The 23,013-nt window shown below is 40.6% G+C and overlaps 1 protein-coding gene across 1 annotated transcript in view; it reads left to right on the top strand.

Moving 5' to 3' along the window:
* Nucleotides 1-23,013, top strand: part of ROR1 (receptor tyrosine kinase like orphan receptor 1) — a 396,422-nt gene that overhangs the window by 267,319 nt on the left and 106,090 nt on the right. The window contains exon 4 of the mRNA XM_044914331.1: nt 572-602. Coding sequence (XP_044770266.1) covers nt 572-602 — 31 coding nt within the window. The remainder of the gene's footprint in view (nt 1-571; nt 603-23,013) is intronic.

A 23,013-nucleotide genomic window follows, 5' to 3' on the forward strand; every position in this document is an offset into this window, starting at 1 on the left:
TAGAAACTGGGACAGTTTCTAAAGCTGGTACAGTTGCACCCATTTTACAAGTAAGTAAACCAGGGCCAGTGGTTAAGGACCATGTGCAGGGTTGCCCAGCTAGTAAATGGCAGAGCAGGAGTGGGGTCCAGATCTGTCTGACCCCACAGCCCTGCTCTAAACCACCATGCCAGTGAGAGAGAAGATGGGAAGGTCTGCAGCACATATGCCCCTTGTCTGTCCAGCTGCCTTCCAAACCTCTCCTGTCTCGACCAGTGTGCTCCTGGGACCACTCAGCCTCCCACTGCAAACCCCCCACATAGCGTGAGGACGCCTACTCTAGCGACTCATTCGTCAGCACTTGTCCTAGCGTTTTCCAGGCCCGGAACTGTGGGCTCTAGACAGGTGCTCACTGGTACGTTTTTTGGTAGAGGTGATTGTGGGGAACTGAAACAAAATAATAAATCCCAGAAAAATAAATCTTACCTCAGGGTGGTTGCGAACTTTCATCTGTAATGGTTTGACTGAACCCACACTCACTCTCCAGTAACCCAGCCTGACTGTTTCTTTTGTTTTCCTTTCATTTCTCCAGGCCCCCCTCCCACTGCAAGTCCAGGGTCCTCGTAAGTACTTTTATCTCCCTTCTTGTCACTTCTAAATGTTTCTCCAGAGGTTTTTGGGGCAGGGGCAATGTTGTCCTCTGCTTGGGCCAAAACAGTGTGTCCAGATTCCATTCCGTGCTGCCCTGCCCTCATTCCATGTTGCTTTTTCTCTGATACGAAGATTCACAAGAGACTAGCACTGGCACTAACCTCAAGTGTGGCTGATTCTATCGCTGATTCTGAACATGTTGACGAGAGCAAAAACCTACTTACATTTTCTATTTTTAAAATCAATCTAACATTTAGTTATGACAATGGATTTGGTCAAATCAAACAAAAAAAATGATACAGGGCAGTGTTAGGCCTGGAGCCCAAAAGGATCTCTTCTGTGTTTCTGCAAGCATTGCATTCCTGATGCTCTAGTCACTGAACAGGCCAACAGTTAGGGATCACTTTATTTGTCTTCCCTTTAAAAAACTCAGAGGCAGAAGTTCTGACTCACATAGGGGAGGGAAGAAAGCCCTGGGCTGGGACTGAGAGTTACATGGGTTTGATTCATTTTGAGTCCTTTGTTATTGGAGTCTAAAGACCCCATTTCTTAAACTGATGTGATTCGTGATGCATTTGTCCTTTCCTCTGGCTAAGGGGTTCTCTTCCTTCACTGTAGGAGCATCCGCTTGGGGCATTTTTCTTGATGTATGTTTTTATTTGGGGGATAAGAGCCATTTATTAAAGCCCTCGCTCTGCAAGAATATATTTTGTAGACTTCAGAAATAAAATTCACTGGGCTCTACCACAAGAGCATCAGAATGTCTGACCTAGATGACTCCTACAGCAAATATAACAGCCACTGAATTTGCTCTAATCCCTTCTGTGCCACTTAATTACAGTGTGGGGTATTTTAATATATTTGTGTGTGCCTAAAGGGCCCAGTGGCCCACAGTCCCATTAATAAAACAGGTAATGGGTAAAAATAAACATTGGCCTTCAGCCACCCCGTTCTGCTATTTCGTCAGCCTATGAAAGGCAACCGTAAAAGAGCCTTTAAAATCACCGAAGTGCTAATTGCATTCTACTTATCTCGGTAGAAAATGTTGATTGATCTTAAAACAGGTCAGAAACTTGGTCACTCAGCATTGCATTCTTGAAGTTATTTTTTTTTTTTAATGATCTCACCATCGGTCGATATGTGGAATCCTTTTGAAGTCTTCTTTAAACAAAGATTAAAACTTCCGTTACTTGCTGTAGAAATGCTTCCCACCCCCGTGCCTTATTTGTTCCTGTTAATCTGTGTTTCAAATGTGGCAGATAATCTGCATCGGAGGTGGATGAATGCGGTTCACTAATCTGCCTTTACTGTGAAGCACCGGGCTGTTGACGTTCTGACTGTTGTATTTGCATCGAGAATTCCTTTTTTGTTATCAAAATTATTTTTAAACACTTGTATGTCCTTACTTCTTGATGTTTTCATTCTTCCTTTGCTATCATCTTTCTGATGAGCCCAGTCGGAGTCTCTCATGGTTTTTAATTTTATACAAAGATAGTATACGGCTTTTGTGAGCTGATGTCTGCAGAGAGGATATTGATATCCTTAAAGATGCTCAGTCACAGCTAAAAGTATCCTTTGATGTCAGGCCTCTCTGTTTCGTGTTAGCCGTCTGATTATCCATCAGATTAGGCAGCGAGAGCATGAAATGTACAGATAGTTGCCATGTTTGCTTGGAGGGAGCTACAGTAAAATACAATGGAAGTTGGAAATCCCATGGGGTCTTTTGCAGGTCAATCTTCATCCTTTTTTGGGCATTGACAGTGGCATTTTCTTTTCCTTTTCTTTTTTTAAAGATTTATTTATTTACTTGAGAGAGAGAGAGAGAGAGAGCATGCACATGGGTAGTGGGGGGAGGGGGAGAGGGAGAGAGAATCTCAAGGAGACTCCCTGCTGAGCACAGAGCCCCAGGCGGGGCTTGATCACAACCCTGAGATCATGACCTGAGCCGAAATCAAGAGTCAGATGCTTAACCAACTGAGCCACCCAGGAGCCTCACCAGTAGGTGGGTTTTTTTTTTTTTTTTTACTTTTTATTATTACGTTCAGTTAGCCCAGTTGGTGTTTTGATGCAATTTTTTCTCTTTCCCTTAGAAACCAGTGACCTACTTTTTCCCTTTTCTCTGCTGTCACCACTTAACCCTGTTCCTAAGAGTTCTTCTCTACCCGAGACTAATTCCCAGATAGAATGCTAGTCTCCTTTCCCTGTCCTCACAGCCCCCAGCAAGCAGGCAAGCCTCGCCACGAGAGGACAGGTAGAACGTAACAAAATGATAGCCAGGGTGACTATCGCAGCTTTGAGGATTGCTCTGCAAGCCTTTTCTCAAACTGCACAGTATTTTTTCCAAATATAGGTAGGAGTGAAGTGTAGCTGTAACATCGTTCTGTTTACTTGAGGGTGGCACAGCGGAGTTACTGCAAAGGAATACAATGCAAGCCCACGACACAGCCCTAATGTTTGGAACGGTGAAATGTATTAGGTTTAGGAAACCTGGTGAGAGCCAAGTGCCATTTGAGACCACAGAGCCACACAACCCCCAACTGAGAAGGACTTGTAGGGTCATTGAGACAATGGCCCAGGAAGGCAAAGGTAGTGAGACACTTGTCACTCCTTCTAGGGACTACATCAGGTTTCCACATGAAGCTTACAGAATGGCATTTTAAGATGTAGTAGGAGCAAGTCTGAGACATTAGTTTGGCTCCTGTTCATGGCTTCAGGCTTTATTTCTTCTGTCATTGCTGCGTCCTGGCCCACCCCTGACGATTACAGGGCCTGGGGCATGAGTACAAGTGGAGGCCCACATACCGCACGTCTAAATATTTAAAAGTTATAAATCAAGCTAGCAAACTGTTAAATGAAGTATGTTCTGTCCTCCCACATTGACAAATATACCTTCATAATGACAAAATCAAAAAATACTTATAAAGTTATGATTTGTATATGACTAAAAGCCAAGAACTATCAAAAATGACTACTTTAATCATTATTATGCTTGTCTGAGTGTTCTGTTCATGGCCAGAGATATTATATATACACATGATTCATAGATTGTTATATATTAGTTCCATTAAAATTTTTTTTATTGCCTTCAGTTCAGCAAAATGACTACCTCTTGTTTTACACAGATTTTTACACAAGATTTTAGCATGTATTCTTTTGACAACAATGCCAAATTAGACAAACTTTCTTGAGCTATTGTAATTTTTACTTTTTAAAACTAATTTTAATTTGAAGAAACTGTACTCCCCTGAGCCAGTAGCAGCTATAATTATCAATGAAATTCCCAAAGCAATTGTTCAGTTTGCTAATAATTAAAGCAAATGAACTAAGAACTTTAAATGTCATATTCAAACATAATAATGGGGTCATGTGATAAATAATCACGATATTTCACAACATATTATGAACTATAACAATTAATCTATATTATTATATATGTTATATATTATATACATAATAACATATATATAAAATATATGTTATATATTATATATGTAATATAATATATGGGTCATGATAAGTAATCACATGATAGTGCACATTATATTACAAAATATTATATTAATATATCATGTTATTAATGTTATTATAAAACATAATATATAATATGATTTCATCATATAAATCAGCATCATGCTTCACATATTATCCTATACATGCCCAAATTTAAGAATAATATGAACTGCTTAATGTATTAATTTTCTATAGCTGCTATAACAAGGAATATTGAGTTGACTTAAACAAGAGAAAGTTATTATCTCACAATTCTAGAAGCTAGAAATCCTAGATCAAGATGTTGGCAGAGTCGGTTCTTTCTGAAGACTGTGAGGAAGATTTCTCTCTTCTTCTGGTGACTTGCCATAATTCTTTGGCTTATTGATACATCGTCTTGATTTCTGCCATGGTATTTACATGGCATTCTCCCTCTAAGTGCGTGTCTCCAAATTTCCCCTTTTTATAATGACACAAGTCATAATGTATTAGGACCCACTCCAATGACCTCATTTTAATCTAATTACCTCTATAAATACCGTATTTCCAAATAAGGTCACATTTTGAGGTCCTGGGGATTAAGACTTCAACATATGAATTTTGAGAGAACACAATTCAACTCATAACACTGAGTGTTGCAGAATTGTTCTCAGCCATGAGAATATATAATCTTGCAAATATTATTCTTTTTTAAAAAGATTTATTTATTTATTAGAGAGAGAGAGTGGGAGAGGGGCTGAGGGAGAGGGAAAGAGGGAATCCCAAACATAGTCCCCACTGAGCATGGAGCCTGACACAGGGCTCGATTCCACAACCTATGAGATCATGACCTGAGCCGAAACCAAGAGTTGGATGCTTAACCAACTGAGCCACCCAGGCACACCAGTCTTGCAAATATTATTTTAATTTGTAAGACCTTTCAGAATATAAAGAAATAGAAAGAAGAACAAGAAAGTGGATGCTTGGTAATATTGGGAATGATAGTTTGTTGTGCAAGCATACACTGAGGAAGAATTTGACAAGTTGATTATCTTTCCTCTGACTGAAGTGCTTTTGTCACTGCAGTCCTTCCTGGGCTCCAAGCAGTGTCCATCCCTCCACCGGCAGTGACATAACACACAGATCATCATAGGATAGAATCACGCTTGTCTTCTATTCTGAGGACATCGGGCAAGAGATGTAGAGACGTGATCCCTGGGGCCAGATCAGTGTTAGTTACAGGCATGGGTGTTTACAGTTTTGGTTATACTGTGTCAGCATCAAGTGCCAGATCTCAAGAGGCAGAGGACCCCATGTGTATATTGAACTTATTTTCAGTGTATTTGTTATATGTAGGTCCAGGGCAGGCCCCCCTCCCTTTTTTTTAAATAACAGTTTTCCTGGCATGTTGTTCTCATACCATAAAATTGACCATTTTAAAGTATAAAACTTAGTGTTTTTAGTATATTCAGAGTTGTATAACCCTCACTACTATCTTATTTTAGAACATTCTCGTCATCTCATAAAGAAACTCCTCTCATCCCCTGATAACCTCTAATCTACTTTGTCTCTATGAGTTTTTAAATTTCATTTTCAGATTATTCATTGCTACTCTGTAGAGATAAAACTGATTTTTGTGTACTGATCTTGTATTCTGCACCCTCGCTGAGCTCATTTATTTGCTCTAATAGTTTTTTTGTGGATTTCTTAGAATTTTCTATCTATAAGATCATGGCACCTACAAATAGAGATTGTTTTACTTTTTCCTTTTCAATCTGTATGCTTTTTATTTATTTTTTCCTGCCTAATAACTGTGGATAGAAACTTCAGTACAATGTTAAATAGAAGTGGCAAGAATAGACATTCTGGGCTTTTTCCTTATTTTAAGAGGAAAACTTTTATGATGCTAGTGGAGGGTTTTTCTTAAATGTCTTTAAGACATTTGAGGAAGTTTTATTCTTATTTTGTTGTGTGATTTTTTTTTTATTATGAAAGGGTGTTGGATTTTGTCAAATGCTTTTTCTATGTCTATTGAGATCACTTTTTTTAACTTTATTATATTAATGTGATCTACTACATTGATTGATTTTTTTTTAAAAAAACCAAGCTCACATTCCTAGAATAATTTCCCCTTGGTCATGGTCTATAATTTTTTTTTTTTAAATGTGTTGCTAGATTTCATTTACTGGTATTTTATTGAGGAATTTTGTGTCTGTGTTTATAAAAGATATTGGTCTGTACTTTTCTTGTGAGTCTTTGTCTAGTTCTGATATCAGGATAATTCAGGGCTCTTAGAATGAATTGGGAAGTATTCCCTTGTTTTCTATTTTTTTAAGAGTTTGTGAAGGATTTGTGTTAATTCTTCAAATGTTTGTGGTAGAACTTACCAGTAAAGCCATCGGGCATGAACTTTTTTTGTGGGAAGTTTCAAAATTACTAATTCAACTTCTTTACTTGTTATAGGTCTATTCAGATTTTCTCTTTCTTCCTGAGTCAATTCCAGTAGTTTGTGTCTTTCTAGGAATTTATCTATTTCATCTGGATTATCTAAGTTGTTGGCATATAGTTGTTCATAGTTTCCCTTATTATTTCCCTTATTATATATATCAGTAGTGGTGTCCCTTCTTTCATTCCTGATTTTAGTAACTTATGTCTTCTTTTTTTTTTTTTTTCTTCCTTTTTTTCTGGTCAGACTACCTAGTCTAGCTAAAGGTTATTCAATTTCATTGATCTTTTCAAAGAACTACCTTTTATTGAAAACTGGACTTGTGTGTGTATGTCTGTGTGTATAGTTGACCCACTGCTACATTAGATTTAGTTTCAGGTATACAACTTAGTGATTCAACAAGTTTACACATTATGCTATGCTCACCACAAGTGTAGTTACCATCTGTCACCATACAATGCTATTACAATATTATTGACTATATTCATTATGCTGTGCCTTTTATTCCCATTATGTATTCATTCCATATTAGAAGCCTGTATCTCCCACTCCCCTTTACCCATTTTACCTCTGCCCCCACCCTCTTCCCCTCTGGCAACAGTTTATTCTCTGTTTTATAGGTCTGATTCTGTTTTTGTTTGCTTATTCATTTGTTTGTTGTTGTTTTTATTCCACATATGAGTGAAATCCTATGGTATTTGCCTTTCTCAGTCTGACTTATTTTATTTAGCATTATACTCTCTAGGTCCATCCATGTTGTCCACAAATGGCATGATCTAACCTTTTTATGGCTGTGTGATATTTCATATATGTATACCACTTCTTCCTTATCCATTTGTCTTTCAATGGATGCTAATGGTTGTTTCCACATCTTGGCTATTTTAAATAATGCTGCAATAAGCATAGGGTGCCTATATGTTTTAGAATTAGTGTTTCCATTTTCTTTGGGTAAATACCCAGTAGTGGAATTACTGTATCATATGGTAATTATATTTTTATGTTTTTGAGGAACCTCCATACTGTTTTCCACAGTGGCTGCACCAATTTACATTCCCACCAACAGTGTACAAGGGTTCCTTTTTCTCCACATCCTTGCCAACATTTGTTATTTTTTGTCTTTTTGATTTTAGCCATTTTAACGGATGTGAGGTAATATCTTGTTGTGGTTTTAATTTGCATTTCCCTGATGATTAATGATGTTAGCACATTTTTATGTGTCTATGGGTCATCTATATGTCTTCTTTGGAAAAAATATCCTCTGCCCATGTTTTTAATTGGACTGTTTGTGGGGGTTTTGGGGGTGTTGTGTTGTATAAGTTCTTTATATTTTGGATATAAACCCCTTATCAGATAGGTCATTTGCACATATCTTCTCCCATTCAGTAGGTTGTCTTTTTGTTCTGTTGATCATTCCTTCACCGTGCAAGGGCTTTTTATTTTGATGTAGTCCCAACAGTTTATCTTTGCTTTTGTTTCCCTTGCCTGAGGAAACATGTCAAGAAAAATGTGGCTATAGCCAATGTCAGAGAAATTACTACCTGTTTCTCTTCTAGAATTTTCATGGTTTTAGGTCTCATTATGAGTGCCTTTTGAGTTTATTTTGTGTATATTAAAAAGTGATCCAATTTCACTCTTTTCTATGTATCTGTTCAGGTTTTCCAGCACCATTTATTGAAGAGACTGTGTTTTCCCCATTGTATACTCTTGCCTCCTTTGTCATAGATGAATTGACCATATGAACATAGGTTTAATTTTGGGCTCTCTATTCTGTTCTGTTGATCTGTGTGTCTATTTTTGTGCCATACCACACTGTTTTGATTACTACAGCTTTGTAGGATATTTTGAAAGCTGGAATTGTGATACCTCCAGCTTTGTTTTTCTTTATCAAGATTACTTTGGCTTTTGGGGGTCTTTTGTGTGAAAATTAGACATTTAAATAATGTAATGTGGCAACTCAGATCACCTCTCCTCTGATGTTGCTGTGTGCTGTTGTTGTTGCTGTTTGTTTAGTGACTTTCCTAGAATAATTCTGTATAGTCTGTTTTCCCTGTCATATATGGCTCCTGAAGTCTTTGCTCAGTTAGTTTACTGATCATCTAAGACAGGACAGATTTCATTAAACCTCTGAGTCTCCCACCCTTGCCGAGGGACTCTGGTTGTGTTTGGGGGCATGCCTTAAGCAGTCCCGCAATTTTTAACACTGCCTTTGCTTCCATTTCATGCTTATGCAGTCTCACCTAGCCAGAGGTGAGGATTAGAGCTTCCTCAGGTTTTTCCTGGGCATGCACGTAGCCCCTCACATGAACACATCTTTCTATCTCCCCATAAATATGTCAGAGATTTTCAAAGCCCCCTGTGAACATCTTGTTCCTTAAATCTTCCCTTTGAGCTTTTGAGCTTTTGGGCCAGGCTCTTGTTTTTCCCAACTTGTATTGCTACCCCAGGCAACTATGAGTTTTTTTTTCCACAAATATCCCGAGGCTAGGGCTTTTCCCACTAAGAAGTTCTGAATCTAGTCAAATAAAGACAAGCCCTGTAAATAGGACTTTCAAGAATACTGCTAGACAGGTCAAATAGTGCCTATTCTCTAGAAATGGGAATTTTGAGGCATTCCAATCCCCTCTGCCTCCTCCAGTGACTGCTAGGCTGTTGGTTTTCACAGCTGCTGTGGTGGTGGAGCTGCTGGTTTTCAAGGTTACCACAGAACTCAGGAGGGGGAAATGAGAATAGAGCATGTTAAAAATCCGCAGAACTCTGTTCTTACCAAATTTTAGCCTTTTTTTTTTCTTGAATAAATGCTCCTCAGAGTGTTGCAAACCTTTGGCTAATTTCCAGAGTTCTGCAAATGTTAATTTTCACGATTTTTTGCCGGTGTGCTCATTGCTTTAGTGGAGCAACAGATTTTTAGAGGTCCTTACTGTCATTCCATACTTCCTTCCTCCCTCTCCTCCATGTCTAAGGACAATACTGGGTAGGTGCTGTCTTAGAAGGCCTTTGAGGCCCAAGGGCATTGTTCCATTTGACAGCCTCCCTTTGTTGAACTTCTTCCTCAGAACAAGGCAATGTGCTGGGATTCTTTACAAACACCACCTCTCTGTTCCAAAACAGCCCTCCAGGGAAGATGTTTTGATCCCCATATTGTCAAAGATGCTCCACAAACACTAACTGGCTTTAATTGGACCTAGTTCATATCTAATGTCTTCAGTTTTAATATTGTGAGGTCATTAAATTGAGTGAGGGGAGCACCAATATTATAGTACTCATGGTTGCTTTAGATCTTCTCCTGGTGTATATCTTGAGCTTTTTTTTAAGATTTTATTTATTTATTTGTTTGTCAGAGAGAGAGAGAGAGCACAAGCAGAGGGAGTGGCAGGCAGAGGGAGAAGCAGACTCCCCGAGGAACAGGGAGCCTGATGCGGGGCTCGATCCCAGGACCCTGGGATCATGACCTGAGCTGAAGGCAGACGCTTAACCGACTGAGCCACCCAGGTGTCCCTATCTTGAGCTTTTTGATATGCAAACACATCCAATTCAACAAACACTAAGCATCAATTCAGTTCAACATATATTTACTAATTACCTATAAAATGCCAGGCCCTTGGCCAAACTCTGTGGAAACCACAAAGACTGAACTTTGCCCTCAAACTACTTATCCAGTATCTTGGGGCCTTCCATAGCATCAGTCAGTGCTTCCAACCAGCCACCCACTCTTCTCCGTCTCCCTACCACATCCCCCTCTAAGCCACCATCATCCCTCGTTTGAAATTCTGTAACAGCCTTCGTGCAGATTTACCCCCTTCCACCCTTGCTTCCTACAGGCTATTTCTCATCACAGAAACCAGAGTGAGCTTTGAAAAATACCTTCTGCCCCTTTGGGCCCTCTTCCCAGCCCAGGACTTTCCATGTGGACTAGATTCCCAAATCCTTGCCCTGGCCTGTAAGGCTCCCTGCCTACCTCTGTGACTGTTCCTTGTTCTACTCCCACCTTGATCATTCAACTCCAGCACTCCTTGAATACTCCAGGCTTGTTGTGCGGGCCTAAGGATTTCTGTGCTAGAGCGCTTTGTTCTGAGATCTTTGCATGACTCAATCGCTCTTGCTATTCAGTTCTCACCTGAATTGTCACCTCCCCAGAAATGACCCTGAATCTGCAGTAGCTCCCAGTCACTTTCTATCATATAACGTGTTTCATTTATATGAGGGTAGTTATCACCACTGTAGAGGCTGCTTTTGGGCAACAGGCTTGAGCCATGGAAACCTGAGTAAGGTTAGAGAGGTCCACAGTGACCGTGGCGCTGAATGCAAACAGGCTCCTTAGGTGACCCACCTCAAAATAGCCATAGACCCTCGCTGACCAATGGGCTACTCATAACCGGGCACAGGTACCAAAAAAGGAAAATTCCATACATTCTCATGCCTCCTCACTTGCCTTACCTAGAGCTCCCTAACGCAGCCTCTGGGCAGGCAGTCTCTCCTTCACGGTTCTGCCCCCAGCTTCCTTGCAGTGTAGTCAATAAACTTCTAGCTCCTTTGTTCTGCCTCGGGTGAATTCTTTTACCACACACACAGCTGTCTGTGTCCTCGGAGATTGGGGTTGTACCACAACTACCTAACACTGTCTTTTTTTATTCATTTGTTTATGTTTTTGCAAAATAAGCTTCATGAGCTCAGGACCTTGTCTGCTTTGTATACCATTCTCTCTCCAGTCCAAGAATGTAGCTAGCATTTAGTAAATATTCACTAGGAAGAAAGAAGAAAGAAAGAAAGGAAGAAAGGAAGGAAGGAAAGAAAGAAAGAAAGAAAAAGAGAGAGAGAGGGAGGGAGGAAGGAGGAAGGGAGAACATCTAATTGTCCTTTTCTCTGAGATGGTGATAACAGGATCTATCTCTAGTGTCATTAGCAGTAATGAGACGCTGAATATAGGGTACCTGACACCTAGTAGAATTCAGTAGGTATTCCTCAAGTGAATGGGGTAATATTTATTGACTGACTGACTCCACTGTCTCACATATCTTATGACACACGAAAAATCCTAGCATGGGGCCTAATATATAACGTTCAATGAATATAAGTTGTATTTCTTTCTTTTCTTTCATCCTCTGTGAGATCCTGCAGAATCAGTCTGTAAAAGGGGCATGGTAAAAAAAAAAAAAAGAAAAGAAAAAAAAAGGTATCCATTTCGTAGGGTTTTTGTGAAGATTAAATGAAATAATGAGATGATGCATGTAAAGTAGTAGCTAGCACTGTGCCTGGCACATATTAGGAGCTTAATAATCTTGCCTGGCATCATCATCCTCATTGTTGCTATTTTTTTAATTGAAGTATAATTGACTCATCATTGCTATTTGAGCTAAGACGCTATACCTTCTTTCCAGCCAGGGCCTTTCTAGACAACATTCCCTGCTATGAACCCCAACAAGAGACCTTGAAGCCTTTATTTCCTTTTCTCTTGTTGACCTTTGGCTAAAGTCCCTTTCTGCGGAAAGACAAAGTGACCAGCTTTTGATGAATTCTTTCCCTCTCTTATCTGCTTCCAAGTCTCAGCCACAGTGAAGAAGTGTAGCTGGGCGCTGGCCCAGCCCAGGAAGCGATAATGTAATTTTCAACTCAAGATAAACTCAAGGATAACTTTCAACGCAGCTACTCAGGCACTCTAGGGGTAGAGGTGCCTTGCGGAGGGAAAACCAGGAAGTCACTCAGCCACTGGCTCAGGACACGGGGGGCCATTGCTCCAGTGAAGTAACTGACCCCTGTCTCTTCGTCAAACTGCCTGAGACTCAGCGCTCTGCAGAGCAGGGGCAGATGGAGGGAATGTGGAGAGATTAGATAAGAAGGATTTCCCAATCCCAGTAGGGGATAGATCCAAAAGCACAGAAGGTTGAGAAGCCAAACTCTCATATCCCAATCCACCCCCATCACTCAACAATCCCACTGTATGAATGGGGTGTGGAAAGCTTCCAATTAAAACGATACTTGTGAATATTGGCAAAGCTTATCTTTGTGTGCAGGGCACATTTAAAGAGAGAAGAGGGAAGATAAGTTCTTGCTTTCTAGGAACACACATTCTGAAAGCTTGTCCACCAGGCGGTGAGCTTCTCAGTCTACATGTTAGTCATGAAGGTATCTCCATACCTCATCCAGTATCTAGTGTGTAGTAGGTGCTCAACAAATGTGTGTTAACTTGTACATTGAGAGTCTGTGTCCTGAAATCTTTTCTCCACATATGACAAGGTTTTAGTCATTTACTCAACACATTTTTATCAAGTGCCTTCTGTGTTCCAGGCTCTGGTTCTTAGAAGCTTTTTTTCAAGTCATACAAGTGAGTGCCAAGCAGCAAAACCAATCTAAACGTCCTCATTCTCCATCATTTACACTTTCCCTTCCTGTGTTTATGAGTTTTAATATCGGCTTCTGCTGTAAGTTACAGAGCAAGTACTTTTCAAGAAATGGAGAACATCTCTACCTCAACTCTGGCTGTGGGTGAACTAGAAAGCCCCAGAGGACTCAGAGTGTGGTTCTTTTCTCTTAGAAAGCTCTGAGTGTACAAATGAGTAATGAACCTGTATTCACAAATCACACACATAAACCAGTTGTCCTTATTTTCCTATCAGCCTCCGGGGCCTGCCAGTCAGGATCAGATTATAGTGTGTACACAAGTCACCTGGGGATGTTGTTAAAATGCAGATTCTAAAGGCATAGGTCTAGCTTAAGGCCTGACATCCTGCATCTCTTAAAACTTTCCCAGCAAGTGCTAGTGCTGCTCGTCCACGTATGTTGAGAAACAAGGGTCTAGAGAAAAGGTACCTATCTGGGTTCTAGTCCTTTTTGTGTCATTCACTAGCTTGTGACCCTGGACATATTGCTTACCTTTTGGGGGCCTCAGTTTTTTTTCTTTGCAAACTGAAGAGCTTGAGTTCAGTGTCATCTAAGGGTGCTTCTAATTCTAAACTTCATGACTCATTGACATTCAGTTTGCTAGTACCTTTATTATAGTAAGACCTCTTCAAGTTCTGAATTTCATGCAATTTACCCCTGGGTTCTCTTTCTCTGTTCTAAGGTGTTAATAGTCCTCTTTTATCTGGTTGTGCTTGCATGCTGCCCATTCTAATCATGATATTATATAGTTAGATAAATCAGTGAGAATGATTTTACAGAAAATTCCAATGTAGGAGGCCCCCCTCACCACCAGCAAATTATGAACTGGTGTGGTATTGTACCCTCCTGGGTATAGGGGAAGTAGCTATCTGTGGGCTGAGTACCTCTGAAGTTAAGCAACGGGATCACAGCAGGAGGCATTGTGATGTGATGGTGGAGACAGCCCTCTGATGGCTTCACATGGGTATTTTGAAAGGACTGATCAGATGACCATGATGCCTGACTGGCAGACCCTGAAGGCTGATGGGAAAATAAGGACATTGGTATGCATGTATGACTTGTGAAGACAAGCTCATTATTGATGTGTATACTCATTGAGCTTTCTGAGAGAAACAACCAACTCTTACAACAAACACAGTAAGTGACATGTTATGAATAATCTTGACTATGCTAAAAGGTCGGTGAATGCTGCTCAAAAGATCAGCAACAGATAGAAGCCACAGCCATGCCTAGACTGGAAGGACAAAGAGAAGAGGTGGTTTTACCAAAACCCAAGGGTAGGGTCATCTGTGGAGGTTGGGATGATGGCAAGCCCATTCTGTGGGCACTGGAGCCATGAGAAGCCATTCCTACTGATCAAGAAAGAAGGTGAGGGGAAACAACTTGGCTTCTCCCTTCCTCTCTACTTCCAAAACACCAGCCAGCGCCTTCCATTAGGGGAACTCTACAAGAAACTACTTGACACAGAAAACCTGAGAACTGAGCCTGCAGAAGTCACCTGTCTTGAGGATCCTGAGCAGAGCAGGGGGAGGGCAGGGAATGAATCTGAGTGCAAACAGGCCCAGCACCAGTGTCAATACCCCACATTGATTTCCATCCACTGGAAAGCTAGGGTGTAGGTGGGCTAGGAAGAAACCATGAGTGAAAAATAATGTATTCAGCATTGCTCTTCTTGCCTAGTCTGCAGATAGAACCATCCAATGGACAATTTGGGTTGTAGAACTGGGACCTAGGACAGAAGTCAGGACTGAAGGGATAGACATGATGGTCACTTTGCCTAAGTGAATGGGCAAAGCTTTGAAGAGGGTGAAATTCCCAAGAGAAGTTGTAAAAAGGGACAAGAATAAGATTTCTTACATTTGTATGACTATAATTTTTCAGAACTTTTTTTAACGTCTTTTGATTTTACAGCATCCAGTAGTTTTGTCAAGGTAGCTTGGTGTTTTACTTTCCTCTCTAGAAAAATGGGAAGATTGATAAATGATCATCTCTGTGCTCTTTCTTATCATTACAAGTTCTTTTTAATTGTGTAGAGGGGTGCTCTGAGTCTAGACCTCAATATTTATGAACTCCCGGGGGCTAAAAACAAGGACAGAAAACTTGCAGAAATTTGCTTCTTGGGACTCTAAAGACAGAATTTGTTAAGTGGTAAACACTAAGTGCTGTTCTGCGCCGATATCTTTATAAAACCTTGCACAAGGATGGACTCATTGAATCCTTTGAGCTCGGCACTATTAATTTCCCATGGTACAGATTAAGTAAGTCGCTGTCTTAGTTTGGGCTGAGGTAACAAAGTACCATAGACTGAGTGGCTTATCAACAACAGAAATCTATTCCTTACTGTTCTGGAGGCTTGCAGTTTGTTATCTGGCTGCCAGCATGGTTGTGTTCTTGTGAGAGCCCTTTTCCAGGTTGTAGACCATCTTCTTGCTGTGTGCTTACATGGCCAAATAGGGGAGCTCTCTGGGTCCCTTTTATAAGGGCACTAATCCCATTTCTGAGGGCTCCACCTTCATGACCTAAATACCTCTCCAAGGCCCCACCTTCTAATACTATCACATTGGGGGTTCGTTTTCAACATAAATCGGGGGGGGGCTGGAGGGACGCCATAAATTGTGGCGCCACAAATATTCGGCCAATGCACTCGCTTAAGGAGACTCAGCTAGCAGAGGATGAAGCTTCAATCCGAGCCCAGGCAGGTAGGCTCCAAGGCTCAGGCTTTAGCCAGTCTGATTTATTGCCTCCTCTCTTGGGGAGGCAATCAATTGATGAACCCTTACATGAATTACACATGAGTTACATTACGAGTCTGATTGCTAAAAGGACTCACAGCACTCAAACAGTTTATCCTCATGGAGGAGTTTTATTCCAGGCAAGGGATACAGCACAGCAACAGCAAGAGATAGATATGCAAAGCAAGGATCCAGAGATCTCAGGTGCAAACTTTTTCCCCCTACACCTGGGTCACACAGGACACCCTTTGTCTGCAGGTCTTTTTTTTTTTTTAAAGATTTTATTTATTTATTTGACAGAGAGAGAGAGAGCACAAGTAGGCAGAGTGGCAGGCAGAGGGAGAGGGAGAAGCAGGCTCCCCGCTGAGCAGGGAGCCGGACGTGGGGCTCGATCCCAGGACCCCAGGATCATGACCTGAGCCGAAGGCAGCCGCTTAACCGACTGAGCCACCCAGGCGCCCCTGTCTGCAGGTCTTGAACTCTACTGGCAAGCACGTGAGGCACCTGGGTACCAAGAAGTCCAGTCAGGTTGTGGTGGAGGTCGCAGTGAGCTGTTCACATAGGCATATTCCACCTGTGTGACAGGACGCCACTGAAAGCAGGTGCAAATTATAAATCCTACTATTATTACTAAATAAAGCTAACCAACTGATACATCCTAACCTAACTAACTCATGAACTCATGGAACATTATTTATCTTTAGTAAATACATTCCATAGTGATTGCCAATGGTTGGTGGCTCTGCAGATTAGTCTGGGGTCAATTTGGGTCACCTGAGCTTAACCCATGCTATTCAGTCCTCTTGCCCTTGCTTAGTGTGTAAGTCAGGAACCTACTCCTAGAACTCAAACAATGAAGTAACCCAAATGCAAATGCTTGCCATTGGGATGAGAAGTGTTCTATAGATAATGGAAAAGCTATCATGGATCTGTCATTACAAATATCTGTTACTTAACTAGTATTTTTGTGGCTGACTTTTAATGCCCCTATCCTCTGCTAATTATTCTAAGACCGGGTAGATGTTCTGTGTGCTCACATGAAACCCTAACTTTCTCTGAAGGCCATTAGAATGTAATATGGTGAGTGCTGTGATATTTATCTGTGTCTCTAGAACAGTGTTGCCTATTAGAAACAATACAAGTCATATAAGTAATTTTAAACTTACTAGTAGCCACATTTAAAAAAAAAGTTAAAAAAAACAAGTAAAATTAATTTTAATACATATTTTTTACTCAACTACATCCAAAATATAATTTCAACATGAAATCAGTATAAAGGTATAAAAGATACTGAGATACATTCTTTTTTTTTTGAAGTCTTCAAAATCTAGTATGTCTGTTATATTTACAGCACCTCTTAGTTTGGATAATAAATTTTCATTCGAAATACTTGATCTGTACTTACGCTTTATAAAATGAACAATTAAAGAGGTGCCTGGGTGGCTCAGTCGTTAAGCGTCTGCCTTTGGCCCAGGTCATGATCCCAGGGTCCTAGGATTGAGCCTCTCATCGGGCTCCCTGCTCCATGGGAAGCCTGCTTCTCCCTCTCCCACTCCCCCTGCTTGTGTTCCCTCTCTCGCTGTGTCTCTTCTTGTCAAATAAAATCTTTAAAAAAATAAAAATAAAATAAAATGAACTTAAAATTAAAAACATAGATTCCCATTCCTAAATTGTTCCAAATATACTCAAAGTTTTCCAATAACCAAATCGAATACCAAAAAAAATTTTTTTCTTTAATATTCACGTCCACATTCCAAAACTAGTTCATCTTTTTCAGAAGAATTGATTTGACTTTGCACAACAAACATATCAATTTTTAAACTATGTCTACCCACATTATGTAAATTTACTAAATCTTATATCAACTCAACATTCATATTGAATTCAAAGGTCTATTACATAAATTGAAAAGCAGCACTAAATTTATCAATACCAACAAAACCTTCTTCAAATTTTTCCTGCACATTTTGCAATTTACAACACTTTGCCAGTTACAATTAAAATCTCCTGCATACCGACTGACGCTAAGTATGTAAAAGCCGACTCTTGGTTTGTATTATGAAAAGTCTCAGTTACAACATACATTCTCATACCTGTCTAGTTAGGTTACAGTAAGCTTTTCCTTTCCTTGGAGCTGCAAGTTTAGCTTGTTTATATCCAGTGTGGTATCAGTGAGAAAATGTAAATCATATTGCCATTTTTTGTCTTTGATTATTGAGAATTTGGCAAGCATCCTTTCAGTTTCAAAGAAAATCTTGAATTGGAGTTAACAGCAAAGTAAATCTTGGTAAAACCCTTCCACAATTCAGTCAACAAGTACTGGCAAAGAACACAATATCATTAAATTCATTGCCTTTGATTCCTTTCAACATTCCTATAAACTGACAATGATTCCATTTACATGCATATATGAGGCAATTTTAACAACGGTATCCATGATGCTTTTCAGAGAGTCTGTTTCAGAAAACTGAGCACAGATATTTTCAATATGTATCATACAGTAGAAAAAAACAATGAGGAAAACATCAGTCTCATTTTAAGATTTCACTAAGTCTAGATTTTTGACCTAACAGCTGTAGTACCATCATGATAGAAACTAATTTTTTTATAGCTGACTGAAATTCTTTGACAGCTGTAAAAGATTTAAAAAAGAAGCTACTTTAGGAGTTCGATTTTTTTAAAGATATTTATTTATTTACTTATTTGAGAGAGAGAGCGCACAGGGGCGGGGGGTGCAGAGGGAGAGGGAGAAGTAGACTCCCCGCTGAGCAGGGAGCCCGATGTGGGACTCCATCCCAGGACCCCGAGACAGGACCCCGAGATCAGGACCCCGAGATCATGACCGGCAGATGCTTAACCGGCTGAGCCACCCAGGTGTCCCTAGGAGTTCAATTTTATAGGCTGCAAATTGACATTTTTTGTGTGAATTTGGAAGTCTTTTAAAGTAAAAGGTACCTAAAGTATTAATTGGCCAGTTTCTCTTTTATCTCTTGACTCATCTAAATCAATAGAAAAATACCTGCAAGTTTTTAACTTATGACTCAATTGATCTTTGATCTTATTAGAAAGGTTTTACATTCCATAGGCTATCCATAGCTAAAATAATAATTTCTTTTACCATCTCTCCCTCTAAAAGTGGCTTTATACCTGGCCAAAGTTACATGCTCAGATTCTGTTGAAACTGTGTAAAAAATAGTTTGTTAGTACACTGAGTTCTGATTTTAGATGGCTAATTTCATTGAATCTTTTTCGACTGTTGAAAGGGACCCTTTTTAAAATCAAAATCACTATGTATGATTTGCTGAAAATGCTTCCTCCTGTTGTCTGTTTTATTATCTTTACTTTTTTTTAATACAACAAACAACTTCTTTGACTCTGCCCAATTGACCTTCGTCGTGAACTTTGCAGCATATCTTATTCCAGCCTCTTCTTCCCATTACTGTTCTGGTCATAGTGCTATCTTCCAAATCTCCACTCAGTTCTGCATCAGTAGTATGCTTTCATTTGAAACTTAAAATTTTTCCATACTTATTTTTTGAACTAGAAAAATGAATTAACTGCATTATAATGAAAATAATAGTATTTCAATTTAATTACCAACTATGATTTATGTAGGTTTTACTGTAACTTATTGCTGTCTGCATAAAACATTCAAATTAGCACATTGTAGTGTTACGTGATGCATAAAAAATCATTTGAACTGAATCATTCTGTTTACACCTTCTAGGTTCACGACATATTAATATGTAATTTTGGAAACAATGCACTCAATACATTCAGTATGGTAAAGAATGAAATCTTATGTGATGCAGCAATTAAAGTAAAATAAAGTCCTACCAGAGCAATAAAGTTGTGTTTAACAGAAAATGATTTCACACTGCTTCAGTTTTTAATTTAAATTTAAATTAATTAAACCTAAATAAAAATACAATGTCATTTTCTCGATTACACTAGCCGCATTTCAACTGTTCAGTAGTCACACGTGTTTTGTGGCTACCATATCGGACAGCACCACTCCAGAATCTAGCTAGATCACAAAGCAGTGGCAGCAATCTTCCATGTCTTGTTCACTCTTTGTCCCCAGCATGTAGCAGAGCACAGTAGGAGCTGAATAACAATTTGTTCCATTAAAATGAAATCATGGGCTTAGCACAGCGACTGACACTTAGTAGGTGTTTGTCAAAGTACTGAACGAATGAATGATGTGCCGTTTGCTCATTCATTTATCAGTAACCTGGTCTTCAGGCAGCCACGGTCCCTCGGTGGGTGACCACGTTCCCTGGTGAAAAGCAGTGTCCGTCCACACTGTGGCTTCATTCTAAGCAGTCCTGAAACCTCCGTTCCCCTAGGGTTGTTCAGGCGATTTCATTGAATTCAGGGGAAAAAAAAAAATCAAGAAGTCAGGATCTCTAACCTCAGAAAAGCATTCTATGGTGAGAGCACAGGGAGATTTGATGTTTGGGGGCAAAAGGAGAAGCATTCTGTTAAACTGGGGAAATGGGTGAGGTCCTGGCTTTGGGACTGGAAGGAGGGGTGAGGCATCTTCCAGCAGACGGCTCCACCCCAACCCCCACCACCTCCTTCCTCACTTCTGTTTCAGAGACTTTCCATGGCAAGAACTCAGACTTCTCCAGAATGGTATTTGTTTGAATCATTTTTCTGTTTAGGGCTAAAAATAGAAATTCAAAAAACGGGAGCGGCAGTTGGATGGGATTTCAAAGCTGCATTCAGCAGGCTACGTTTCCTCTTGGATTAAAAATATATATGTGTGTGTGTGATTGTTTGGGGGAGTTGTCCTGATAAAAGAGAAAGGGTAAATTGCAAAGAGAAACACCACCAAGTTGCAAAGTGAAATGTTATTCTTTTAGATTAGGGTTAATTTTGCAACAGTCCACCATGCTGGTAGGCAGATCTTGCAGAGGGTCAGGACGATGGGAGGAGGCAGTCCCCTTCCCATGCCTGCCACTAGGCACAGCAGAGGGCCCAGGAGGCCAGAACTTTGAGAAGTCACCTGTCTCGACCTCCAAATGGCTACAGGGGTACCTGCCTGTCCTGGGAGATCTTCCTTGCTTTTTTGTCAATGCTATTACTGTGGTAAAATATACATAAAATAATATTTACCATTTCAACAGTTTTAAGGTATACAATTAAGTGGCACTTAGCACATTCCCAGTGTTGTGCAACCATCACCACAATCTAGTTGCAGAACATTTTCATCGTTCCAAAGGGAAACTCTGTGCCCAGGAAGCAGTTGCTCCTCATCTCTCCCTGCCCCCTGCCCTTGGCAACCACTAATCCACTTTCTGTCTCCATGGATTTGCCTCTTCTGGACATTTTATATAAATGGAATCATGCAGTATGTAGCCTTTCGTGTCTGGTTTCTTTCATTTTGCATAATGCGTTCAGGGTTCATCTGTGTTGTAGTATGCATCTTTCTCGTGTTTTGATGACCTTGAGTTACTCTCTGGCATAGTAACAAGAGGCCTGGTGTAGGAGCCGTGCAGACCTGGTTCGAAACCTGGCCCTGCCTTTGAGCTTCAGTTTCTCAAGCTACCCAATGAGAATATCCTGAGATGTCCACCTCAGGAGTCCTTGGGAAGTTTCATTTGCTAATATTGAACTATTTATTTGCTAATCTAATAAAGATGAATTGAGCAACCACTGTGTACCAGGCCAAGGCTTCTGGGATGTATTGATGAACAACACTGGGCAAGTTCTTGGTCCTCATGGAACTCGGTTCTAGTGCGAGAAGTAGACAATAAACACAGAAACAAATAAATAGGAAGAAGATTGGGTGAGGTGTAATTGTCTGGATGTAGGAAAGGAACTGCTTTAACAGCTTGGTGAGCAAAGATTTCCCCCCCAAGAAGCTGACATTTGAGCCAACATCTGGGGAATAGAATGAGCCAGTCTTGTTAAGAACTGGGGAAGACTGTTCTAGATAAAAGAATAGCAAGAGCAAAAACCCTGAAGTAGGAAAGACTTTGACACCATCGTGGAATGGAAAGGAGGCCAATGTGACTGAAAATGGGTGAGTGAGGGGTGGGAGGTGTGACATGAGGTTGGAGAGGTAAGTGGGAGCCAAATCCTGCAGCGCCTTGTGGACTTCATTCCAAGAGTGGTGGGAGCCATGGGAGGGTTTTAGCTGAAGGAGTGACATGCTCTAACTTATAGTCAGAAGAGCACTGTGTGGAGGCAGCTGTGTGGAGGATGGAGCAGGTATAGGAGGCTGGAAGACTAGTGGAAGGAGGCTGTTGTACTAGTCCAGACATGGAAAGTAGGTGGTTTGGTGACTTGGGCTAGGATAGGGTTAGGAGGGTTATAAAAAAGTGAGAAGTTTTGAGATGGCCGGAGAGGAGGCATGAGTGAAGATTATGTTAAATAAGTAAAAGTAAACAGAAGAAATGAAATCAAATGAGAAAATGCATACAAAATGCCTAGTAGAGCCTAGGACAGAGCTACACAGCCCCATGCACACTCCCACAAACCTTTGAGGCTCTTTGAGGAAGCAGATTATGGGTTCCATCTTCATCTGGACTTCTCCATCACCAGGGATGAGTGGAAACTATAGAGAAAGACATGGATATGTCTCTGATTTTCATGGGATAAAGAGAGAATAAGTCTACCACTTTCTAGTCAACTAGAATGCTTGGCCTCTTAGAGCCGCCTTGGCCTTCAGCAAGCGATGGAGAGTAGAGGTCTGTAGAATGCCATAATTGGCCATGTTCAAAGAGAAGAGGGGATAGCCAATGAGGAAAGTGTTCTCTCCTTTTTATTATGTTTTAATATTATTTTATTCATTTATTTTAGGGGGCAGAGGGAGAGGGAGAGAGAATCTGAAGCAGACTCCACACTGAGCACGGAGCCTGAGGGGGAGCTCGATCCCACAAACTGAGATCATGACCTGAGCCAAAACCAAGAGTCAGACACTCAACCAAATGAACTACCCCAGCACCCCTGTTCTCTCCTCTTTTAGCTGGCAGAGCCTACCTGAAAGGAATTTCCTTCCTCCACTCTCCTGACACATTTGTTCTTCCCTATTTCACACTCCGTTGTGGTCTGTGGTTTCACCATCTGAGCAGAACCACCCACCTTTGTGTCCCCTACCCCTGGTACAAAGAGGGCACTTGCTTACTCTCCAGACATTCAGTGAGTGAGTAACAACACACTATTGCTGCCTGCCTTCGAGCAGAGAAACTTCTGGATTTGCACAAGAACCAGTGAGGTTTTCTCTTCTGTGAAAATGTGGGTAATAATAACATCCACTCAAAGGATTGTGAAGAGTAAGTGCGATAGGAGAGCCTGGGGGGCTTAGTCAGTTAAGTGCCCTCAGCTCGGGTCATGATCCCGGGGTCCTGGGAT

This window comes from Neomonachus schauinslandi, chromosome 4, assembly GCF_002201575.2.
Source record: "Neomonachus schauinslandi chromosome 4, ASM220157v2, whole genome shotgun sequence".
Taxonomy (NCBI): Eukaryota; Metazoa; Chordata; class Mammalia; order Carnivora; family Phocidae; genus Neomonachus; species Neomonachus schauinslandi.